Consider the following 20,983-nt stretch of genomic DNA (forward strand, 5'->3'; position numbering starts at 1 on the left):
ATAAGAAAAAAAGGAGTATTAGTACCCGACATTTGAGGACCAGCACAGTAGAAATGGGATCTGAGACATTCAAGTGTACAAACTGCATGATCGTTCTCTTGGTGATCACAGACAGAAACTGCATTATCAGAAATCACATTAGTTCATCACAGAATAAATAGCAGACACCAAGATAATGCAACTTTGCAAAAGGTAAAGGTTCCTTTTGATGACCAAGAAAATGCGAGAGCTCGTGCTTGTCTCTTCTTCGTTGTGTGAAGACATTAGAAGAGTCTGTCTCAGAAGAGAAAAGGCTGAGAGGAAGAGAGGGATTACAATTGCTGACTGACTGCAGACACCAGACAACCAGAGCAACTAGGCACCAGACAACTAGGTTTTAGAGCAGCCCACTGTTAGCACAAATGGGAACAAAAAAACCACAGCAAAAGATTCAACAGACCTTTATGGTAGAGCCTGCTAATTTTATGACAAAAATTACTTCACATACATAAATAGATATACTTTTAAATATATATATTTAGGTTCACAATACAATGAAAAGCACGGCCCTTCATATCTCACACAGTTAAGACTGTTTTATAATTTAATTATCAAAATTCAAGGAAAACAGATTTGGAACTTTGGATCTATGCTTTTTTAAAAAAACATGAAAACTTCTATCTAGGGGGACATAATGCTGTAACACTAGTCACTCCTGCACTGCTCTGAGGTTTCTGAGCATTACCTTCTTCACAGGCAAGTGCTCACCCACAAAAGCAGCAGAATGACAGGGCAGGGCAAACAGAATGGTGAAGGTAGATCTGGAGGCAAAGATGAAGAGAAAGAAACCTAAACAGATTGGATTTTAGAACTTTGCAGTTTGTTCTCTTTTAATATAAAGCAACTCTTCTGTGTACCAGACAGAAAACAATGACTACGTGTTCAGTTCTAGGGATATTATTAAATACTGAGTGAGTAGAATCTAGCCTTTTCCCCCTGAAACTCAACTGAATATATTCCAGTTAAGAGCATTCTTAAAAAGGAAGAAGAAAAAAAGTATTTTCAAAGAAGCAGCTAGTTTGAGTTCCTGGAACAAATATATTAGATAAATGTTCCTTCCATTTACTCTGTGCCCAAGAAATGGCATTAACACTATGAAAAAGTCAAACAAAAAAGACAAAATAAAAAGTTATGGCTCCCCATGGCATCAGTAAGCAGAAAGGGTATGGAACAGATTCCATTACATTTTATATATTTATCGTAACTCATGGTATTGTGGGGTTTTGATGGCTGTGGGACTGATGGACCAGGTATTCAGATAACTCAAGTCTGCCTGTGGGAACTGAGGAATAGCTCAGGCAAACAGTTACTTGGGTTAACTATGCCTCTGCTCTCAGGCCAATGCCAACCCCGTGCCTTGTGTGTGTGGACGGCAGGAACCCAGACACGACTCACAGGAACCCGTTACTAAGTTAGGTGAACATTTTATGGCCATTACCGGAACAGACTGAATTGAAAACCTGGCTAAACACATCGCAGGAAGTCATTAAAAACAAGCAGAAATGAAAGGAAAAAACCGAATTATTACAACTTTGCCTGGCATCAGGCAAAATATTCAAGACTGACTGAGCCGACTGTGGGAGAAATCTTTTCTCACTTCTGATTTTTGTATTATGTTAAAATGAATTAAACAGGGAGAAAACTTTAAACACTGGAACACCTTGCCCAGAGAAGCTGTGGATGCACTATCCCTGGAAGTGAAGGTCAGGTTGGATGGGGCTTTAAGCAATCTGTTCTAGTGGAAGGTGTCCCTGCCCATGGCAGGGGATTGGAACAAGGTGATCTTTAAGGTCCCTTCCAACCCAAGCCATTCTATGATTTATGAAACTGTTCACAAAGAGACAAAAAATAGCTATGGGAGCATGAAAGTTGCAGCAGTATGGGCAAACCAGAAGCCCCTCAAACTCTAAACACTTAACATCCATGGCCTTGGGCAGCAGCTTATTTATGTTTCAGTTTAGCCCAATAACTACACATGCCATGCACATGTCCCAGCTCTTGGCTTCTCTGGGATGCAGCAAGTTACATACAGCAGCATTACAATAGTGCTTAGAGACTCCAGTTCAGGGCTACAGTATGTAACAGAGCTGCAATAAATACATATAAAGCAGTGAATATAATGGTCTGTTTTATTTTACCAGGGAAAATCAAGGCACAAAGATGAAACTTCCTCAAAATCTGTCTGGAATGGAATCCACATCTCTTCTCAGTCTCTATCCAGTCTCCGACTCAAAATACAGCCCTGTGTTCAAAAATGAAGTCAAGTCCCAAGTGCTCTGAAGTCTCTGTTTTCGATTTTTTTGTCTACACTGGCAACCAGCAGAGTCCTGAGATCTTATGTTTGCCTCTTCTCTCCAGAGAAGTCTCCAGTTCTCCACAAAAACATGCAGACAATTTGGTGACTGCATGACTTAAGAAGCCAATACAGGTTCTCCACCACAGGAGATGGGGCCTAATCATAAGGGTATTTTGGTTTATGTTCTTAAATCTGCCCAGCAAAGAAGATGTGATTTAGGTATAAACATCAGCTGGCCCACTGACAGGCAGCAATGCTCAGGAAACAATAATCTTGCACTGCAACTTCTAATCCTCTTTCAAAGATTGACAATTGTTAATGAGATTTATCTTATGAGCAGATAGAAACCAAAACCTCAGCTTCTCTCTTCAGCAGATGATAAGGGATTTTCTTGGAGATTTTTTACACAATATCCATTAAGGAGATTTGAGGCTTCCATTCTCTCAGGAAATGAGGCAATGGTAGAAAAGTATTTCTGTATAAGTTCCATGCTATTGGAATATGTCGCAAACATTAATTCATTTAATCTCATGGCAGTCGTATTTACAGCTGTGGGAAGGTTTAATTGGTTTAGATTCAGAAAAATTTGAAATTATTTTCAATTCAGGCCAATCTTTATATGCTTGCTCATGCTGTAAATAGCAAAGCAGCGTCTATAGTGCAGAAATTGCTTAGAGAAATACTAGTGGTTGGGCTCAACTAGATGATCAAAAAGGTCCTTTTCTAGTATTACAGTCTACCATTTTAAAAAAGAATACAAACTACTGATAACATCTGCTCTTGGCAGTGTCACAAAAAGAAGATATATTGGTTGAAGTCCACTTGAGTTTGATTTGATTCAAGTTCAAGTCAGCAGTGCCCTCGTAGCCTTATTTTGTGCAGCCTGACCCGTGTCATAGCAGTAGGTATGATCTCATCCTATTGTCACAGTGATCATCCGTCAATACAGTGGGCCAGTTTTTCCCATCTTCAGAAACAGAGGTTGAAAAGCAATGATAGGAATTGCTCTAATCTTTATGATCATGGCTATCTGGTGAGCAGGTGGACAAAATCACCTCTGTATTCTGGCAGAGAAGAGATCTTTGTGGGTTTAATCTATTGCTTTAAGTACTTGTACAAAATATATATCTATATTAACAACATTCTTCAACGTGATTTTGAAAACAAACTCAGTTGTTTTGAAAACAACTCTAGTTTCTTTGAGAGAACTAGAAAGCACTTGATGCAGAAACCTTATGTAGATGGTGGGTACTCCCTGCTATGCACAAAAAAGTTCAGGAAAAGGAGAGAGAAACAGGAACTTTTGTCACTGCAGGTCAACTGACTCATCTGAAAAGGCTGGTGTTCACTCTACTTTGGTATGTCAGAGACCATGAAGTTATTAAAAGTACCTAAGCCTGCCTTAGTTTATTTGGTCTTACCCGTTTTTGGCTGCACCGCACAATCAAGAAGGTCTCGATGCTGTGCTCTTTGAGATAAGCGTTGCGTTCCCCTCCAAAGCCCAGCTCCACCTCGTAGTCTCCATTGAGATAGTTCAGGGTTGCTTTCGTGATGTGGATGCGCCTTCAATGACACAAAAGAAAAGCTATCACCTAAAAAGCCAGGTCCTGTCAAGGAAAAGTTCCATGTGCTGGAACAAACAAGCAGTGAAGCCCAATTTATTTAGCCATGCCACTATTCTTACAGATTTAGCATGGAAGTTTCATGGATAAACACGACAGTTTTGATGAAGCAACTTACCCAGCTTTGCCCCCTGCTTCCATGTGGTTGGCTAATGTGACATCGTTGGACCACACATCGAACTGCCACTTCCGAAGACCCAAGACCCCGCAGTGCACTCTCCCACTGTGGATTCCAACCCTCATGTTGACATTTACACCTGTAACCTCCCGGACCAGTCTGAAAAAAGATACGGGGAAAAAGGGACATCACAAAAAACTGCATGGTTGTAGTCAGCGGTACAAACTTGGATCCGGAACACAAAAATCCATAATGATCCATAAATTACTCACACATACACATAGTGCTGCTCATCCCCATCAACAGGACAGCAGAACAAAACCGGACGAGCTGTACTGTTCCTGGATGGCCAGGCTGGCCAAGGAGAGTACTAATTAGAACGGGGAGCTCTTGGAGTAAATCCATGTTCACTGAACTCAGGATCAAGTTGAGAACTTATAGAAAAATTACCTTTGGGGCACTAAAAGGAATAAAGTGCTGGTCTCTGATTTCCATACCAAAGCTGGACATAACCTGCCAGCACTCAGTCTCATTAAGAGTAATAGCATGTTGCAAAGAGAAAAGGGAAATGATTTCAGAGGTCTTAATTTGTCTTCACGGCACCAAGCATCAGCTCTTCCACTGACGAAATATGATATGTGTGTGAAATGCCCCACTGAAGTTGGAAAGCTTGAACAGGCCTTACAGCTGCAGTCAGAGCAGCAAAACCAGAGAACCACATCTATTGCAGTCACTCCAAACAGGCAGCTACAAATACTCAAGCTCTGATTTTAATGAGGTTTTGGATGCTCTGCTTACTCCCAAAATGACCACTGGAATACTTTGTGGGTTTTGCCGGTTTAGGGCAAAAGTTAACTTCAAGAGCTGTTCACATGGAAAATATATTTAGGAGTGTGGGTAGGGGACAGTCTTGAAGAGGCCATCAGAAGAACTCTGCTTCTCGTTATCGGTGATCACATCATTCCCAGAATGTCCATGTTTCACAGGCAAATTCACCTACATCACATAGCACAGTCCTTTCCTTTCAGTAGTTAGTTCCTTGCAGCATGAAGTTGTACTTTACACCTATCAGATTTCAGTCTCTTTGGTTTTCAGGTTCATCTAGTCTTTTCTAGATAACATCACCTGGACAGGTAAGTCCTCCCAACTCCCGAACATCAACACAGTTCCAATATTTATGCTTTAGTTATTAATGAAATTGCATGATTAAAGATAGACCGATTCTGGACTCTAGTTTACTCCTCACATGCAATATGCCCCTTAAAACACTGTCCAAGATGACTTCTTGTTGAAACAGCTCCCATCGTCACAGAGTTCCTTTTTCCTTATGATCCCTATCTTACATTTCACTACCTACTCATGGAAGCGATATTCCTTATTTTTATTAACAAGCATCAGAGATTATCAATCAGAAAAAGGAAGCTGATATGGGTAAGGTGTCACAGGCTTACAAACTGAAAGAGCTCCAACCACAACGCTTGGGAAAGGAACAGGAACTGGGGTAATTAAAATGCAGCTGCAGCCATAACCCTTGCAGGGACAACAGTTCCTCCCTCCACAACCCCTACTGCACCCTCTGCCAAGCCGTGTTACTGACACAAGACCAGGGAACTTCTCTCCATAGAGTCGTTGATAAGAAGGGGACTTTGTCTAAACTTTGCAGAAAACAAATAAGTTTGTTATTCTGACAAGCGAAATATCCTTTGTTACCTTCCCTTTCTTTAGTTAAGTTATACCAGCAGTACAGTGAAAACAATTTTCTTGAAATCTTTCCTATTTGGGGTAACACTTCCTGCTGTTATTGTGCACAGATGAAATCAGCCTACAGGCAGGGCCCAGTGTTGGTGAAGCCTGCAATCAAATGTTCAGTAGCTACTGGTTACCTTAATTGTGAAACCTCTTATCTTGATCCTTAGGGGAGGAGGAATAGGGGTGGGGAAACAGGGGTAGTGAGAACAGTCACCTTCCAGACTTATTAAGAGATAAGATTGTTAAATGCATTCATTATACATCAAGGGGAAGACAGGTTTTAAAGGCTGCTGAAGAGCTATTTGTAAACAAACACTGAGTGCACTTCAGCTCCCTGTTTATTCCAAGGTAAAGTGGGTTGCAGTTAATCAATGAAGTCTAGACTTCCTAGTGTTACTCAGCCTTGTGGGAGATTATACAGAAATGCATGAAGATCTCTGGATTTCATCACGCCAACTACTGCAGAAGATGAGACTTTTCTGAGCAATAAACACAGTATTCTCTTTGTAGGGCGGGTGGCTTAAAATTGCTGCCTCTCGTGCTTGACAAGACCCTTTGTCACCTGCCACTTAATTGTACTTCACTTGGAAGAAACAGCATTCTTTCAAGGGCTACTGAAAACTAGTTATTTGCAATTCCTTTTATTTTGCATGCTGAAAACAAACCCCAAAAGAAGACTGGTGCAAAGGAATGGAGTTTAAAACCAGGAAAGGAAAGCTAGGAAGTCCTAACAGTGTACACTGTATACAAACCAAGGGAATGCAGTTGCTTACTGTGCTTTGAATGGGAACTCCTGGGTGAAAACACTGCTTTTCAACCTATGCAGCTGTGCTATGAAAATGAAGCTGAGACGTGTGAGGGTGTATTCACATCCTTGCAGAAATTCCAATGGTAAGGATGTGCTGTCCCAAGCTGAGCAAATAGGTAGCTCTATGTTTTATCAAGCTGAAGTGGAAACTCCATCAATTTACTGTATGGAATGAGAGGAGAACCGCATAGAGATCTTCTACCTCCCTCTTGGTACCACTAATACTTCAGAAGATGCTTTCACGAAACCAAAAAAAGAGAAGAGAAGGGAAAAAACAGCAGAGTCTGTGCAGCAGAGGTGGTGCAGATATCAAGGTCAGCTCAGTTACCATCCAAAACTGACTGAACTTTCTGCCTAAACTTGTAAACACTCAAGATGAACAAATGAATCTTCCCTCTCTGAATTCTGAAAGAATTGGCCTGTGAAAGCTCATGTCCTATGCAAAAAACATTCAACATTGTCTGTAATCCTCCAAGTAATAAAACTAGATATGGGTCTCATATTTGCTACTCTCTAAAGATAGGAATGGTCTGGACAAACAAGTGGCTAGTCTGATCTCAGGACCAGGCAAAGTTTCAGAAGAAGTTTTAAACGAAAAAAAATAAAGATGGGGAAATAAATGGAAATAAAGGAAAAAGACCATGGATCTGTCCCAGTCTGTGCCAGACCAACTTTATTTCAATAATTAATTTAACTGAAGTAAGAAAGTCTTGAATCTGACATTTTTGGCATAGGGTCACATGGAGGAGGATTAGTTAAACCAGACAAGATAGGCCTTAGTAGAGCAATTTTAAGGTGAGTAAAAAGTTGGTTTAAAGATATATAAATGAATAGTGACTGAAATTTAATAAAGTTATTATTAATCTTCTGAACTGACAATTCTGTAATTCACTGCAATCCTCCTTTGGGAATGAGACTTCCAGTAATTATAGTAACCTTTGCCTTTCTCATCAGGAGGTTGAGCTCTGATATCCATGTGGGTGTGATGGGCACAAGTGTCTGCCTTTCTGCTGTCAAACCTTTACTGTATTCTGTTTTTTTGCTCTAGGTGATCTCCCTTTTTGCTGGCCTGAGTTCTCTGGCTTGGCTACCTTGCTTCTAATGTAAAGAAGACCTAACAGGAAAGAGAATCTACTTGCTATTTGTTCCGAGATTCTCTGTGGGGCACAAGGTACTTACGATATGGCCTCTATCATATCCATTCCCATCTCAACACAGCAGTGTGCATGGTCAGCTCTTGCTTCTGGCAATCCAGACACACAGTAATAGCAATCGCCCAGGATCTTGATCCGTAAACAGTGGTTCTCCTAAAAAAAATAAGAATAATAAAGGAGAAAGAAGTATTCAGCTTATATTCATGCTTGCAATAGCTTGCCTTTTAGGGCAGTGAATATTTAAGAAATCCAGTGAACAAGCACAGTATGTCATTCTTGCAACAGGAGAATAAAAACAAGAGAAAACAAAATTATAATGGAAGACTTACAGCTGCTAGCTTATCAAATCTGGCAAAGAGCTCGTTCAGCGTCATGACCAGCTCCTGAGCAGTGCACTGGGAAGCCAGGCTTGTGAAACCCTCTATGTCTGCAAAGAGGATGCTTGGGAAAAAAGAGAACAAAAAAAAAAAAAAGAGAAATTGTCACAAAATTTGTTGCTGATATTTTGTGTAAGTTCTGAGGTAGAAGTCCAGGGATGAGGAAGAACGTGGGGGTGCCCCAGTTCTATAGCAACAAGGAGATGAGCAACCCTAATGTCACGTTATGCCACAGCCTCTATCATACATAAAGCCCTGAGGGACATGGCTTCATCCCCTCCAGAAATTAGAAAGGCCTGTCATCCCCCCCAACTCCACCCCCCATCCAGAAAATTTACAGTACGTTGGGAGCTGGTGGTGGCATGATAATGCTGTCAGACATCAATAACAACAAGGCAGTCCTACCCAATGAACAGATTAGCCCAGCTATAAAATCCACACTTAGCCACTGTACTCACATCCCTCAACCTCTCAGCTCAATAACATTGCCTGTGCCTTAACCCTTCTGCCTGCTTCTCCTGCTGTCCAAGTGCAGCCACAAAATAAAGTCCCTCTCTAGTGAATAACTGGGAAAGCCCTACAAAAGCAGCATGGACTGTTTTGAAAGCACAATTATTTGAATCACAAGTACTATTAATGACTCTTTGATTTCAATTAATCAATTTTAATGCTGTATTGTAAGGACTCTGTGTTTTTTTAAACTGGAAAAAGATTCTGTCTCATTGATAATTATGACTTGGAAAATATTGACTTGCAATCAAACACAGTTATTATGGCAAATTTAAAACTATTCAGTAAAACAAGCACCAGACTACATCTATACAGATTTAAGATAAAATGTATGTATGCACTATTCAGTAAAACAAGCACCAGACTACATCTATACAGATTTAAGATAAAATGTATGTATGCACACACATTTTTTAAATAGAAAATTCATAAGCTCTACTTTTATGTTGGAACATTTAGCCAGTGGTTGATTTGTTCTTTGAAGTTAATTATTGCATCAAGCTGTACTTGGAAGAGAATTAAAAGTCTAAACAACAAGCACTTTGGAATGGTTTCTTCTTTGTAAAATAAAACTCCAACATGTTTTAGGCAAATTGCAGAGGTATGTTTTCAGTTGGAATTCCCTGCAATGTCTTCAGACAGAAAGCAAACCCAACAAAAATATTTTCACAAGTATTTTTTGCAAAAATCCTGAAACACATTTCAATTCTGGCATGCTTTTCATATTTTCCTTCTACATTTCAACTTCAATAAATCATCAACTAAACATATTGCATTAGATATTTCTTTGTTAGTCAGACTGATGTTAAAATGTACAAGAAAAAAACCAACACAGGAATGCAGGGATGTCTGAATCAAAATATACTTTACCATTTTTAAACACTCGAGAAAATACACAAAAATAAATTAAGATTCTACATATTTACAAATAAAAATAAACCTTCTAAAGAAACACACTTGAAATCAGTTGAAATCTTAGAGAAGTCTGTACTGCTCACTAAGCAACGTAAGCATGTGCTAATACGTAATGTTGAAATGGGAAACGTCTCCAGTTCTTGTGGCAGTGACAAAATGTTGCAAGCACGTTCCTCTTCCAACGTGGGACAAATTGCAAATTTCTCACTTTTGGACACGTTCACACTCTTTGCTTGTGTGCATGTTTTAACAGCCACGTGTTAGAACAGGAGGAATAAAGATCAGCTGCTTCCTCTGACGTTCAGATAGCACTGGGTGTATCTGAAAATACTAAGCAGGGATGCCCCGAGCCTTCTGCTCAGGTCTGATTCAGAAAACTAGTGCTAGCAGTGTCCTAATAAACATGGATAAATGACTGAAGGTTGCTCCCTCCATTCCCCATTACTATAATGATAGATAAATGGATCAGACATTTCTAGGAGTTAAATTGCAGCAATATTTTCAACCGCACAAATGAAGCAATCAGCAGAGACTTATGGAGCTATTCTACACACAGATTTATGCCAGCTAACCAAGTAACATGAACCTCTTGAAGCACCTGAGCATGTTACAGACAGACAGCTGTGTGTGACCTGCTCTGCGACCAAACAGCCACACCACTGAGCTGCCAGACAACACTGTCTGGGATACAAGGGCTGCAGGGAATGGAAAACCTCATCGAGGTATGGAAATGACTGCGGGGGAGATGGCAGAGGACAGAGCAGTGATCTGGGAACTGAAGACAGAGAGGGGAGAGACACATTTGTGGCAGGAGACTGGAGAAAGAACAGGACACAATGGTCAGAGAAAACAGTCCTTGCAAACAGGAACCCAGCTTGAAGCCTCTGTCCTCTGCTCTCAGCAAAGAGCTCTGAAAGCCACTAAATCACATTTTACTCCTCCTGCCTAATCTGTTCCCTCCCCACACTCCTGCCAGCACTGCAGCTTCAGCAGCAGAGATGACAACCAGGTTTATCACTCCCAATCCTGCTAATGACCCACAAGGGAGGAATGGGGCCTCATGTATGTGGTGCTGTCCTACGGCACTTCTGTCTTTTTATTATTAGCCCTAGTAAGCCTTAAATTCAGCTTACTCCCTATAAAATACACAAAAATCCAGAAGCAACTAGAAAAAAAAGTAGATTTCTGTTACAGTAGCCATCAGGGAATAGCACATGATCTTAGCCCTGTGTTTAGTCAGAACTTTCATTTACAAAAGAATCCTGCTATACCTATCTCCTCATACACACAACACACATAGTGAGATTGCAGGAGCATCTCCCAATCCTGTCAGTGCATCTTACCCAGATTAGAAGCCTTGGAGTTTAAACACACAGCTTCCCCTCTACCCTTAGTTTCTCACTCCACACTTACATGTCAGACTACCCCTAGCAGTGAAAAGATTTTATTAAAGGACAGTGGTGATGGATGATTGTGATGAAGGGCACAACTCAAGCCAACTATTTGTCAGTCTTCAGAGGGCATGTGATTTCCTTGCTGGTGGGAACACAATGCCAGTAACAGGCCTTCCTTGTGCCAAAATGTGCAGTAAATGACAGTGGTCAACAAAAGGTCAGATGAAATTATTATTATAGCTATAAAATATCATGAGATAAGTCAGGCAGTGGTTTAGCAGTACTATTAGCTGAAGCTGACTAGAAGGGATCGACCACATAATCTGCAGCCTGGACATCAGCAACTATTATCAGTCCTGAGTCCTAGTCCCTTCATCTGGAAGGCTACTGTTTTGTGGAAAAACCAGTTTAGCATGTAATTAAAATGTTGTAATGGCTTCGGAGCTCTTGATATATTTTCCACTCCAGCACTGTCTTCAGATTTACCATCTGATTGGGTTTTGTCCAGCAGTAACCAGGGCATGACCTCAAAAAATACAGAAAATGATTTATTTCTGGGAAAGACAGAGAAGAAAAGGAGTTATCATTAATTTTATAAGTTTTTAAAAAATTCTTTCTGCTTTATTTTGGTTGAAAAGTACCACAAATTGTGTTATAGGGTAGAGGTGAATACTTTCCTAAGCTCCTATTTCAGTTCCTATTTCCAGCAAGGACTGGCTAAAGATTTCATCACTGTAGAAGGCAAGCTCAGTTTCTGCCTGTTGCCCTAAGTGGCTCATGACACTGACAGGGAAGAAAGATGAAAAGGAGTCTGATGGCAGATCCTGCCATCCTCCCCTCTGCTTACAGACCAGGCTGATACCTGCCTGCTCTCACCCAAGCCTCAGGCAAAGGAACAGGAAAGGCAGATACATGGACTGGAACATCCCACAGCTGCTGGCTCCTGCTGAGTCCACTAGTCCATGCCTGATGGGCAGCACGGGGCAGGCTGGAAACACTGGAATTTCAGCCTCTGCCTGAGCTTGGCTCTTACCAAAACCACCACTCTGAGGTGACCTGTGAGGCCTCCATGGGCAGGGTGCTTGATGCTCCCTGCACAGTGCTTCACACAGCGCACAGGCAGACTGAGGGGAAATGGAGGGAGGCACAGCTGGGATGCAGAGACAAGGAGAAAATTCCCAATGTGCTGAGCTAAGCTTTCCCATTTTTTGGTCTGTAATGCATTCACACAATAGTAAAGATATACCCGGACAGGTCCAGGTCCATCCCTCTGCACGTGGGGTCCTACCACTGTAGGCCACTTCAAACTATCCTGTAAGTCAGGTTATCCTTGCTGTGACTGCACAACCGACCCACCTCGAGACAGAAGCATCACAGGATCTTTCAATGACAAAAGATGGCAAAGCAGAACTTTCTTAGCAAGAGTGCTGCAAGGGGAGAGATCTTGGCTGAAAGCAAAGAAGAGCGTAAGGAGTAGCAAGAGCCAAGGACAAGGTGGGAAGCAGGAAACCACATGAGACATTTAAGAACCACACATATCTACAGAGATTGAAGTGCAGCCCTTAATGTCTGAAGCCAATACAGTTATCAAAGGAGGGACACAACACAGGTTTCCCTGCAAATGCAGGATTATTCAAAATGCTAAATTAAATCATCAGTGCTTCTAATGTAAAAACAAAAAACCAGTCGTGTTCTATTTCGAGACATGTGCGTGCCATGCACGCCAGCCGCAACATAAATCAAGCAAGGCAAGAAACACAAACCCTATCACCATCACAACGGTAATGCCAGTCATGAATATAAACACCATGTGTTGCTGGAAACCAAACACCACAGGCACTGCATGGGAAACAGAACAAAACCCCAGACTTGGTGAGGTTTAATGACTTATAATAACTGCAAAGTGCATCTGACTGGATGTGAATCAAAGCCATGATATTTTACCACAACGAGTGCTACCTACAAGGGAAGAAAAAGTTAATGTGTCATAATAAAGTAACCATGGTTCACTAGATACAAGCATTCACAAGCAAAGGTGTAACAAAAGGAAACCAGCTGCTGTAGACACTTGTCAGTGAACTCACCTGGCTAATGGTGAGGACAATGTCTCAGGGTGCTACTGTTATTTTCCAACACATTCCACTGTTGTTGGTGTTGCATGTCATTAAGTCATACTATGAACAAGGAAGAATAAAGAAGGATGGATTGGGATGAAGATGACAAAACTCTCACTCAAAAGGCTGTGTTGAGCTCTTAACACCGAATTAGGCTTTCACGGAATCACAGAATGGTTGAGTTTGGAAGGGACCTCTGGAGGTCATCTTGTCTAACCCTCTGCTCAAGCAGGGCCACTTAGAGGTGGCTACCCAAGACCATGTTCAGATGTCTTTTGAGTATCTCCAAGGTGGGAGCATCTCCCGAGCAGTTCAGTAAATGAGTCAACTTTCGCACTTGGATGTCTATTTAGCAGCCATTTCCTCTCTAGCACTGTAAGCCCAGAAGTTATTTTCCAGCTCTAGTGGCATAAACATAGTATTAAGATCGTCTAGAAGCTCCTAGGATAGACACAGCATCAAGATAGACCCAGTCTCTCTTTCCTAACTATAGCTACTTGGGGATGGGTTGGCATGGAAGTCCTCTGTGTGTTCTCTCTTCTACCCACCCTATGCATGAAATAGGATTTCAGCTCCAGAAACACTGAGAACATCTCACCATGCTCTTTCCCTCCTGAATTTGAGAGCAGCAACAACAAAAGGACAAACCAAAACAAGCTGAGGACTGTGATCAGGCAACATGTGTAGGCAGCAAAGCCCACCCAGGGAGAGTGAAGTGGCCCACACAGATCATTGTGCTGAGTGACAGCTCAGTGACTGGTCCAGCAAGGACTGCAAGCTACTTCTAGACTAACACAGGTCTCAACAGAACATCAGCCTTCTCCCTAGGGATGTCTATGTGACAGGCTAAGAACTTAGTCTTAGCAATGCAGAAAATGTTTTCCAGAACAGCAAGACATCAGACAGACTGGAGGTTAAAATTTTTCCTTTTCCTATGGTCATGGAAAAAACCACAACAGTAAAAAAAACCCCACTCTCTGTCCTAAACATAAATGGTCATTTTGGAGAAGATCCATTTAGTATTGGAAATCACCTGTTGTTTCAAATGAGCCCTGGTACTTCTGTGTGACACATCAGCTGGCACAGCTCCCCCTTGGGAAGTGGGACTCTGTCCTGCACCATGACAGTGCTCCATCTTAACCCCCTTGCTCAAGAGGGTGAGAAGGCACATATGTACACAAATGCTGTGATAAGCAAAGGAATACTCGAAAGAGAGAATAACACAAAATAGGAGGAAATATACACAAAACCCCTACAAAACCAAAACCCCAGAAAACTGTGAGCCTTTTCACCTATTTCTTTACAGCAAAAGGCAGAAAGCCTCCTGCTGCTCCTCCCGAGTTGCCAAAAATGTAAACCAAACCCACATCCCATATTTGAGGAGTTCACTTTGGAAGACCATGCCAACTGAATCTGGTGACAGCAAAAACCCACAAAGAAGCAGGAGACCAGATGGCCTCTTGAAGACACTGGTGGCAACATGCAGACTGCCATCCAGAGCCACTGCATGACGACAGCACGGCTCACTGGAAAGATATAAACTGCAGAGCCCTGCCTTTACTTGATTTTCCCATGTTTGCTCTCAAGTGAGTGTTACTGGAGGTTAGAAGGGCCTGGGGGGCTCAGCTGGGAGATGCACATCCCCAGCACAAATGCTCCGCATTTGTGGCTGCAGCTCTGTTAGGAATGTGCTCCTGGGAATGCCCCATGGAGAGTGTCTGGTCCTGCTGGTGCTCACGAGCTGCTGAGAAAAATGGCACTGTATTCTCCATCATGGTCAGAGCTCCTCACCTCAATGCCCGTGGTCTGTCCTTCACTATCAACACAGGAAATTAGAAGAAATTTAGATCCTGAAATCTCAAGCCAGAAGGGGAAGAATGCACCAGTCATGCAAGGAAAAGTTCTTCCTCCATGACCTCCCTAGGTTTGCAGTTTACAAGCTTGAGTAGCAGCCCCAGCTACTGGAACTTAGCTATAGCTAAGCAGCATCAGTACTCATTTATTTTAAACATGAAAAACTTGCTGTCCTCTTCCTCTAAACATTTTGAGTTAAAAGTTTTCCCTATTTCAGCAGGCTAAATTTAACCAGATTGATTTTTCACTGGAAACAGGAGTAATAAATAGCCTTTTGGGAAGAAAAACTATTTGAGGAAGGCAAAACCAAATAAAGATAGATATGCAGTGGCTACCAGCAAACTATAGGTGGAACACATTATAGATGTCTTTGAGACAAAAGGAATTTATTACTCCATCATTGCCAGCCGAATTAGATGCTGCTGCCTAAAAAAGGAATTCAAGCATCCTAAATGACATTTTGTGTTATTAAGAAGGAGGAACTATGGACCTTTTTCACATATCTAAGAAGGGACCGATGGGAATGTGAATTTTTTTCCAATTGTTCTGGTCATGGGAAAAAACCATGTAAACGAGAAAGATAGCAGATCCATTCCATCTCCAAGAAACTTTAAGAAGGCAAAGTTGAGGGATAGTGTGACCTTTTGCAGGAAGGAACCACAGATACTGCTGGCCCTGACCATGTGTCTCGGCTGTGGCTCCAAGCAAGACCAAACTCACCCAGATCTGCCTGATGAGTACAAAAGAGCTGGCAGGTCTGTCCAAACTGGAGCTGAATCCAGCCCACACCAAACTAAATCTCACATTCATTTGTTCCACAAGACAGCCTGAAATCCATAACTGCATATAAAACAGAAAGGAAAAGCCATGTTATTTTCTGGTTTTCAAACTTCAGGTATGCTTTTTCCTATGAGCACTCTTGCAGTCTGTTTTCCGGGATTAGAGCAATCACTGATGTTAAAATCCTACCATAAACCAACAAGAAGAAAGACAGAACTAAGAGAATTCTGAAAGAAGGGATGAACACAGTTTTAGCCTATTCAGGGCAGGAAGGCACTATTCTTCCCTGCCCTCTGTTCAAGAGAAAAGCTTGCAAAAGTGACTGAAGCAGCACAGTAAAAAAGAGAAACAATGAAAAACTTGAGCATTAAAGCAAAAGACAACCTGTTGTCTTAAAGTTGGTTGTATGCTAACAATCAATCAGTTGTCAGAGAAGGCAAGAGAGTAATAAATTTTGTCACAGTTAACAGTTTCACATGTATATCCCATGTCAGGCACATGGTATAGGGATTAAATCATCTACTCAGGTTTTGTGATGCTGTTACATATTGCTAAGGTCTTTGTATTTGATGGAGAAAGAATGAGCTCTTCATAGCTGTGAAAACTGTCTTCAATCTGTTCTTCCCCGATATCATGGATATTTACGCAAACAACAATGCTTTTGTACTCCCTAACCAAAAAGCTGCAGTAATTCTGCATGCAGCAGTCATTTCAACCCAACTTACTACTTCACTCTTTCCACTAGCTGTCCCAGTGCCCTGTCCTTTTGGGACTTATTTGCTCTGTCATGTCAGGGTTTTTCCCTCTGGAAAGTCATTGCATAATGAATGCATTACACTAGTATATAAATGTTGTAATTTAAAAAATTAAAGAGCAACTGTGCCTTTCCCAAAGTGAGTAGGTAGCAAAATACACAGACTCTTTCATGGATCAGCTGAGAACAGACAAGTGATGTGATGCGCTGTACACATAACAAACACACAACTGTACACACAACAGTTGTGTGTTTGTGAGGGTGTTTGTGAGCTTATTAGATCAAGAATACCAAGTGGCCATTTGGTGGGAAAAGTGAGTGCTGAAGAATAGGAACATGAGTCTTCCTGCCCTTTTTGGAACAGTAGACAAGTTGACTCATTGCCTCCCCATTTCTAGACTTTTAAATATAATTCAGCAGTTGTGTTTCTAAATTACACCAATGAAACTGTGAAGAGAAATGGACCCAAAGCATTTAGAGAAACTTAACCGTGCACACTTTATAATCGCCACCTTTCTGACAAACACCAACGCAACATCAGTGGAGAACTTTAACATGAAGGCATAACTCTGGGTCAGTTATTTTCAAAGAAAATGGTACAGCTCTTTAACTGAGAGATCAATGTGTTATTAATTAATAAATAAACCTGATAATAAATTTAATAATAAAGCACATGATGTTTTCAATGAGAAGGGAGATTGGTTGCAATTTCAGAATAAAACAAAAAAGGAAAAAATCTGGCAGCAAATTGACCTCATTATCTGGTTGTTATACACAACATTGATATTCCTTACCTGATAAGAACCAGTAATGAATAGATACCCTCAACTCACGAGTAAAGTTCCCCCAACTTTACGAGGAATACAATTTAACACTAAGAGGTTTGTTTCCTTTTTAAGATGAGGTCTACCATCACATCTCAATTGATCAGTGGCACTTGAGCTGACATCTATCTTTGGTTCCCTTTGGTGACCCAATAAAATCCAGCTGCCATGGAGAAACACTGTAAATATAATTAAATTACGTATAATAGATAGCAGCATTAAAACTACTCCTCCTTAGAAGGCAGTTCAGGTGAGCTCACTAAGTGAGAATTTCTTTGCAAAGATGATCCTTGAACAGGGAATATGAAATTCTATGCATCTCCTCAGCCTCTAATGTGTCTCATGTTCCAAATACTTTGCATACGTCCGTGATTTTATAGGTAGTAAACACTGGCATTAAGTAATTGTTAAAATGTCAGAGGTGCTAGAAAAGCAACACCATGCTATTTTTTCCAGAGACAGCAGTATGGTAAATAAAGAAAATACATAAAGGTGCTCATGGACACATGGGAAAACCATGGCAAAGCAGGAATGTGAATCCTGGCCTCACAAGTCCAGGAAACATCCAAAGAAACCCTACTCCTGAGATGCTGGAGCAGGGACCATGGCGAGGCAGCTCTGCCCACTGCATCTGTGAATCTCTTTAACTTTCCACTGAATCTCCCCTGATTTTTGCAATCAGTGGTTTCTTCTCATAATGAAGCAGGCATATAATTTTAACTTGATTTCAAGAGAATTACTGTAATTGCCACCACCAGAATAATAGATCTGTGTATAAAGAAATGGCTTTTCTCTTGCATTTTCCACTAGAAAATTTAATTTCTCTGTTAATGCATTACGATATTTCACTAAGCCATTTGCTTGCTGCTCTCAATATTCGCAAAATATTATCTCCAAATGTAGTTCCTGTAAATAGCTATTAGTTTATGAGTGAACTAATATCAATAAAATCAATAGAGTCTGACCAGATCTTTTCTATAGCATAGAAAGCCACCCTGGAGACCACTTTAAATATGGCAATGTGTCTCAGACCATAAAAATAAGAGGAAAGTTACTGTGTCAGATCTTTCTACATCTATGCAAAACCAGTCTAGCTAATTTCTCCTTCCTTTCTATGCCACTGCAGTAGCAGCAATTTTGGCTTGAAGATGAAAAACAAAAAACCAAAATATAGTGCCTGGCATTTGAAAGGATAAGTTCAGTTGAGAACAGTGGGTGTCACAACTTCAAAACACTCCTGTATGTTCATCTGTCATATACACTACAAAACGATCTGCTACTTCAAGTGAGGAGGGAAACTGGAGACACGGTTTGCTACTGTCCCAGTGTTACTGTGGCCTTTCACAAAGCTGCATGAAATGGAATTCAAGTGCCTGGGAGGACACATGCCCATCTGAAGGCTAACACAGCTGGCAATAAAATTGTGGCTAATGAGTCACAGTACAAACAGGATGGGACTTTCCTGTAGGGGATCTGGGGGAGCCAGAGCTAAATTAACTTGCAGAGAAGGGAGAAGTTCGAACAAACTGCCTCATGAAATGTCATTTACAGTGTCCATGCTAACAGCCACACAGATCCTGTCCCCAGCATAGACACATTCAGGTTTCTAACAGATGCCTTGGATTAGAATAATTTGCTCTTCCAGACAGGAGTCGCCATGACTGTAGTAAAGTGTTTCTTAAACAACACATCTGTTCTCTCCCTCAGGGTCTGTGCTGTAACTGCCTGAATTAACGTGGTAATTCAGGTTTCCAGCACCAACAGGGCCTGAGGCTGTCAGGCAGACCTGGAGCAATGGAGAGGGCACTGGAAGGAAACGGAGCATGCAAACAAAACACAAACCATAAAGATCTTTGGACAAACTGGAATATGCAAGATGTGCACAAAGGCAAATGGCAGCTGTGGTATTTGGTGTTTGTATGGCTGGTTTTAATGCTCCTATAGTTGAGATAGCAAGAGATGACTCTATTCTTAAGTACCAAGCCACTCTCTGGAAGTCTGAAAATGCTTAGTACAGCTACTCTATTTCTTATATAGTACAATAAATAAACTTGCAAAAGTGCTGGATTCTAAAAGCAAAGGAAGGAAAGAAGGAAAGAAGGAAGGAAGGAAGGAAAGAAGGAAGGAAGGAAGGAAGGGAGGAAGAGAGAGAGAAGGAGAGAATGGGAGAAAGAGAGAGAAAAACAGAGAAAGGGAGAAAGGGAGAAAGGGAGAAAGGGAGAAAGGGAGAAAGGGAGAAAGGGAGAAAGGGAGAGAGAAAGAGAGAGAAAAACAGAGAAAGGGAGAAAGGGAGAGAGAAAGAGAGAGAGAAAGAGAGAAAGAAAGAGAGAAAGAAAAAGAAAGAAAGAAAAGCAGCAGCCCACACAGCATCAAATGCTGGTAGGCTCAGTGCTAAACAGCAGATGATTCTTACTGAATAACTGCCCTAGATTTTGCAAACAATACAGGGAACAAAAATAGAAACCCATTTACATATTGCTGTTAATAACTTTATTTATAGTGTCACAGCTAGAGCACAATAACTGCAGCCACGGCTTAACTTGAAAACCATTCACTGTGGAAGAGTCAGACAGATACTGTTTTCTCAGTCCTTATGCAACTGAAAAAAAAAATCTTGCTGACAACAGCCAGTCACCAGAATCCTTATAAACAGAACCAGAAAAGAAGTTAACAGCAGTCAAAGGCAAAAGCAAATCATCCCCAGGAACCATCTGGCCTCTGCATCTCCTGGCTACTTCAGACATACTGTGGTTAATCAAGGACCACTGAGGTTAGAAACCCTGGCAGGTAATTTTTCACTTCAATTTCACTTCAGTTTGAGCTCCGTGATAGCATCTTACAGGAATACTTGACTGTTATTTTTTGGTTGTTTTTTTTGTTTGAATTAAGAAATACACACTGGGCTCAGATTAAGTCAGCAGCTACAATAAGAAACCGTATGTGTCCAGCATTTAAGATCATCCCTACCACATCTGTACTGCCTTCTTCATGACTGTAGCCAAATCTTTCCTGGGAACCAAAATTCCTGCCAGATAAAATACCACTAGCCTGTCACAACAGACTGGCACATCTTTAAGGTACAGAAATGCATACAGAAATTTGTATTCTTGATTTTTCGGTATTTTTCAAATGCCTGCTACTTATAAGGAAATGGAGTGAGAATGCAAGCAAGGAAACTGTCTCATAAGACCCTTCACCCGAGATGTAAGAAAACATGGATCTAATTTTTCCTCTGCCTGAATCCAGCCTGAACTGGACAATTGGCTATTTTGGATTGGGAACAGGGGTGCCCTCAGGACCTCGTGCTGCAGCTGCTCATTACATATAAAATTCTGAGAATAATTAGAGGCAAAGACAGCAAGTGCTCTGCTCTGCCCTACTGATTATGATGCGCTCTGTGACATGGGACAGTGGGATTCAAGCCGCTGCTCCGGGGTTTGATTCTTTTATATAAAAAAAATGAAACAGTTAACAAAAGAGAATGAGGATGCCTTCTTCATTTATGGCCTCTCCTACGAGATGTGGCCTCAAACGCCCTCTGGTACATGGGAAAAGTGAATCCGGATAACCTACACCAGCATGTGGGTCGAGCCTCTACACTCCCGGACGAGCACGGTGTGACTCATTGCCACGCCTCACCACTTGTGTCTCTTCAGATCTTCACTACCTCTGTGT

The 20,983-nt window shown here is 41.3% G+C and overlaps 1 protein-coding gene across 2 annotated transcripts in view; it reads right to left on the minus strand.

The window, feature by feature from the left end:
• ADCY5 (adenylate cyclase 5) overlaps positions 1 to 20,983 on the minus strand; it is a 207,949-nt gene that overhangs the window by 49,759 nt on the left and 137,207 nt on the right. For both annotated transcript variants that reach the window (XM_039381836.1, XM_027725586.2), the window contains exons 4-7: positions 8,116 to 8,227; positions 7,812 to 7,939; positions 4,076 to 4,234; positions 3,757 to 3,898 (exon numbers count right to left, since the gene is read on the minus strand). In XM_039381836.1, the coding sequence (XP_039237770.1) occupies positions 3,757 to 3,898; positions 4,076 to 4,234; positions 7,812 to 7,939; positions 8,116 to 8,227 (541 nt within the window). The remainder of the gene's footprint in view (positions 1 to 3,756; positions 3,899 to 4,075; positions 4,235 to 7,811; positions 7,940 to 8,115; positions 8,228 to 20,983) is intronic.

Source organism: Pipra filicauda, unplaced genomic scaffold (genome assembly GCF_003945595.2).
Source record: "Pipra filicauda isolate LSUMZ 115617 unplaced genomic scaffold, ASM394559v2 scaffold10_size6260569_pilon, whole genome shotgun sequence".
NCBI classification, from domain to species: domain Eukaryota; kingdom Metazoa; phylum Chordata; class Aves; order Passeriformes; family Pipridae; genus Pipra; species Pipra filicauda.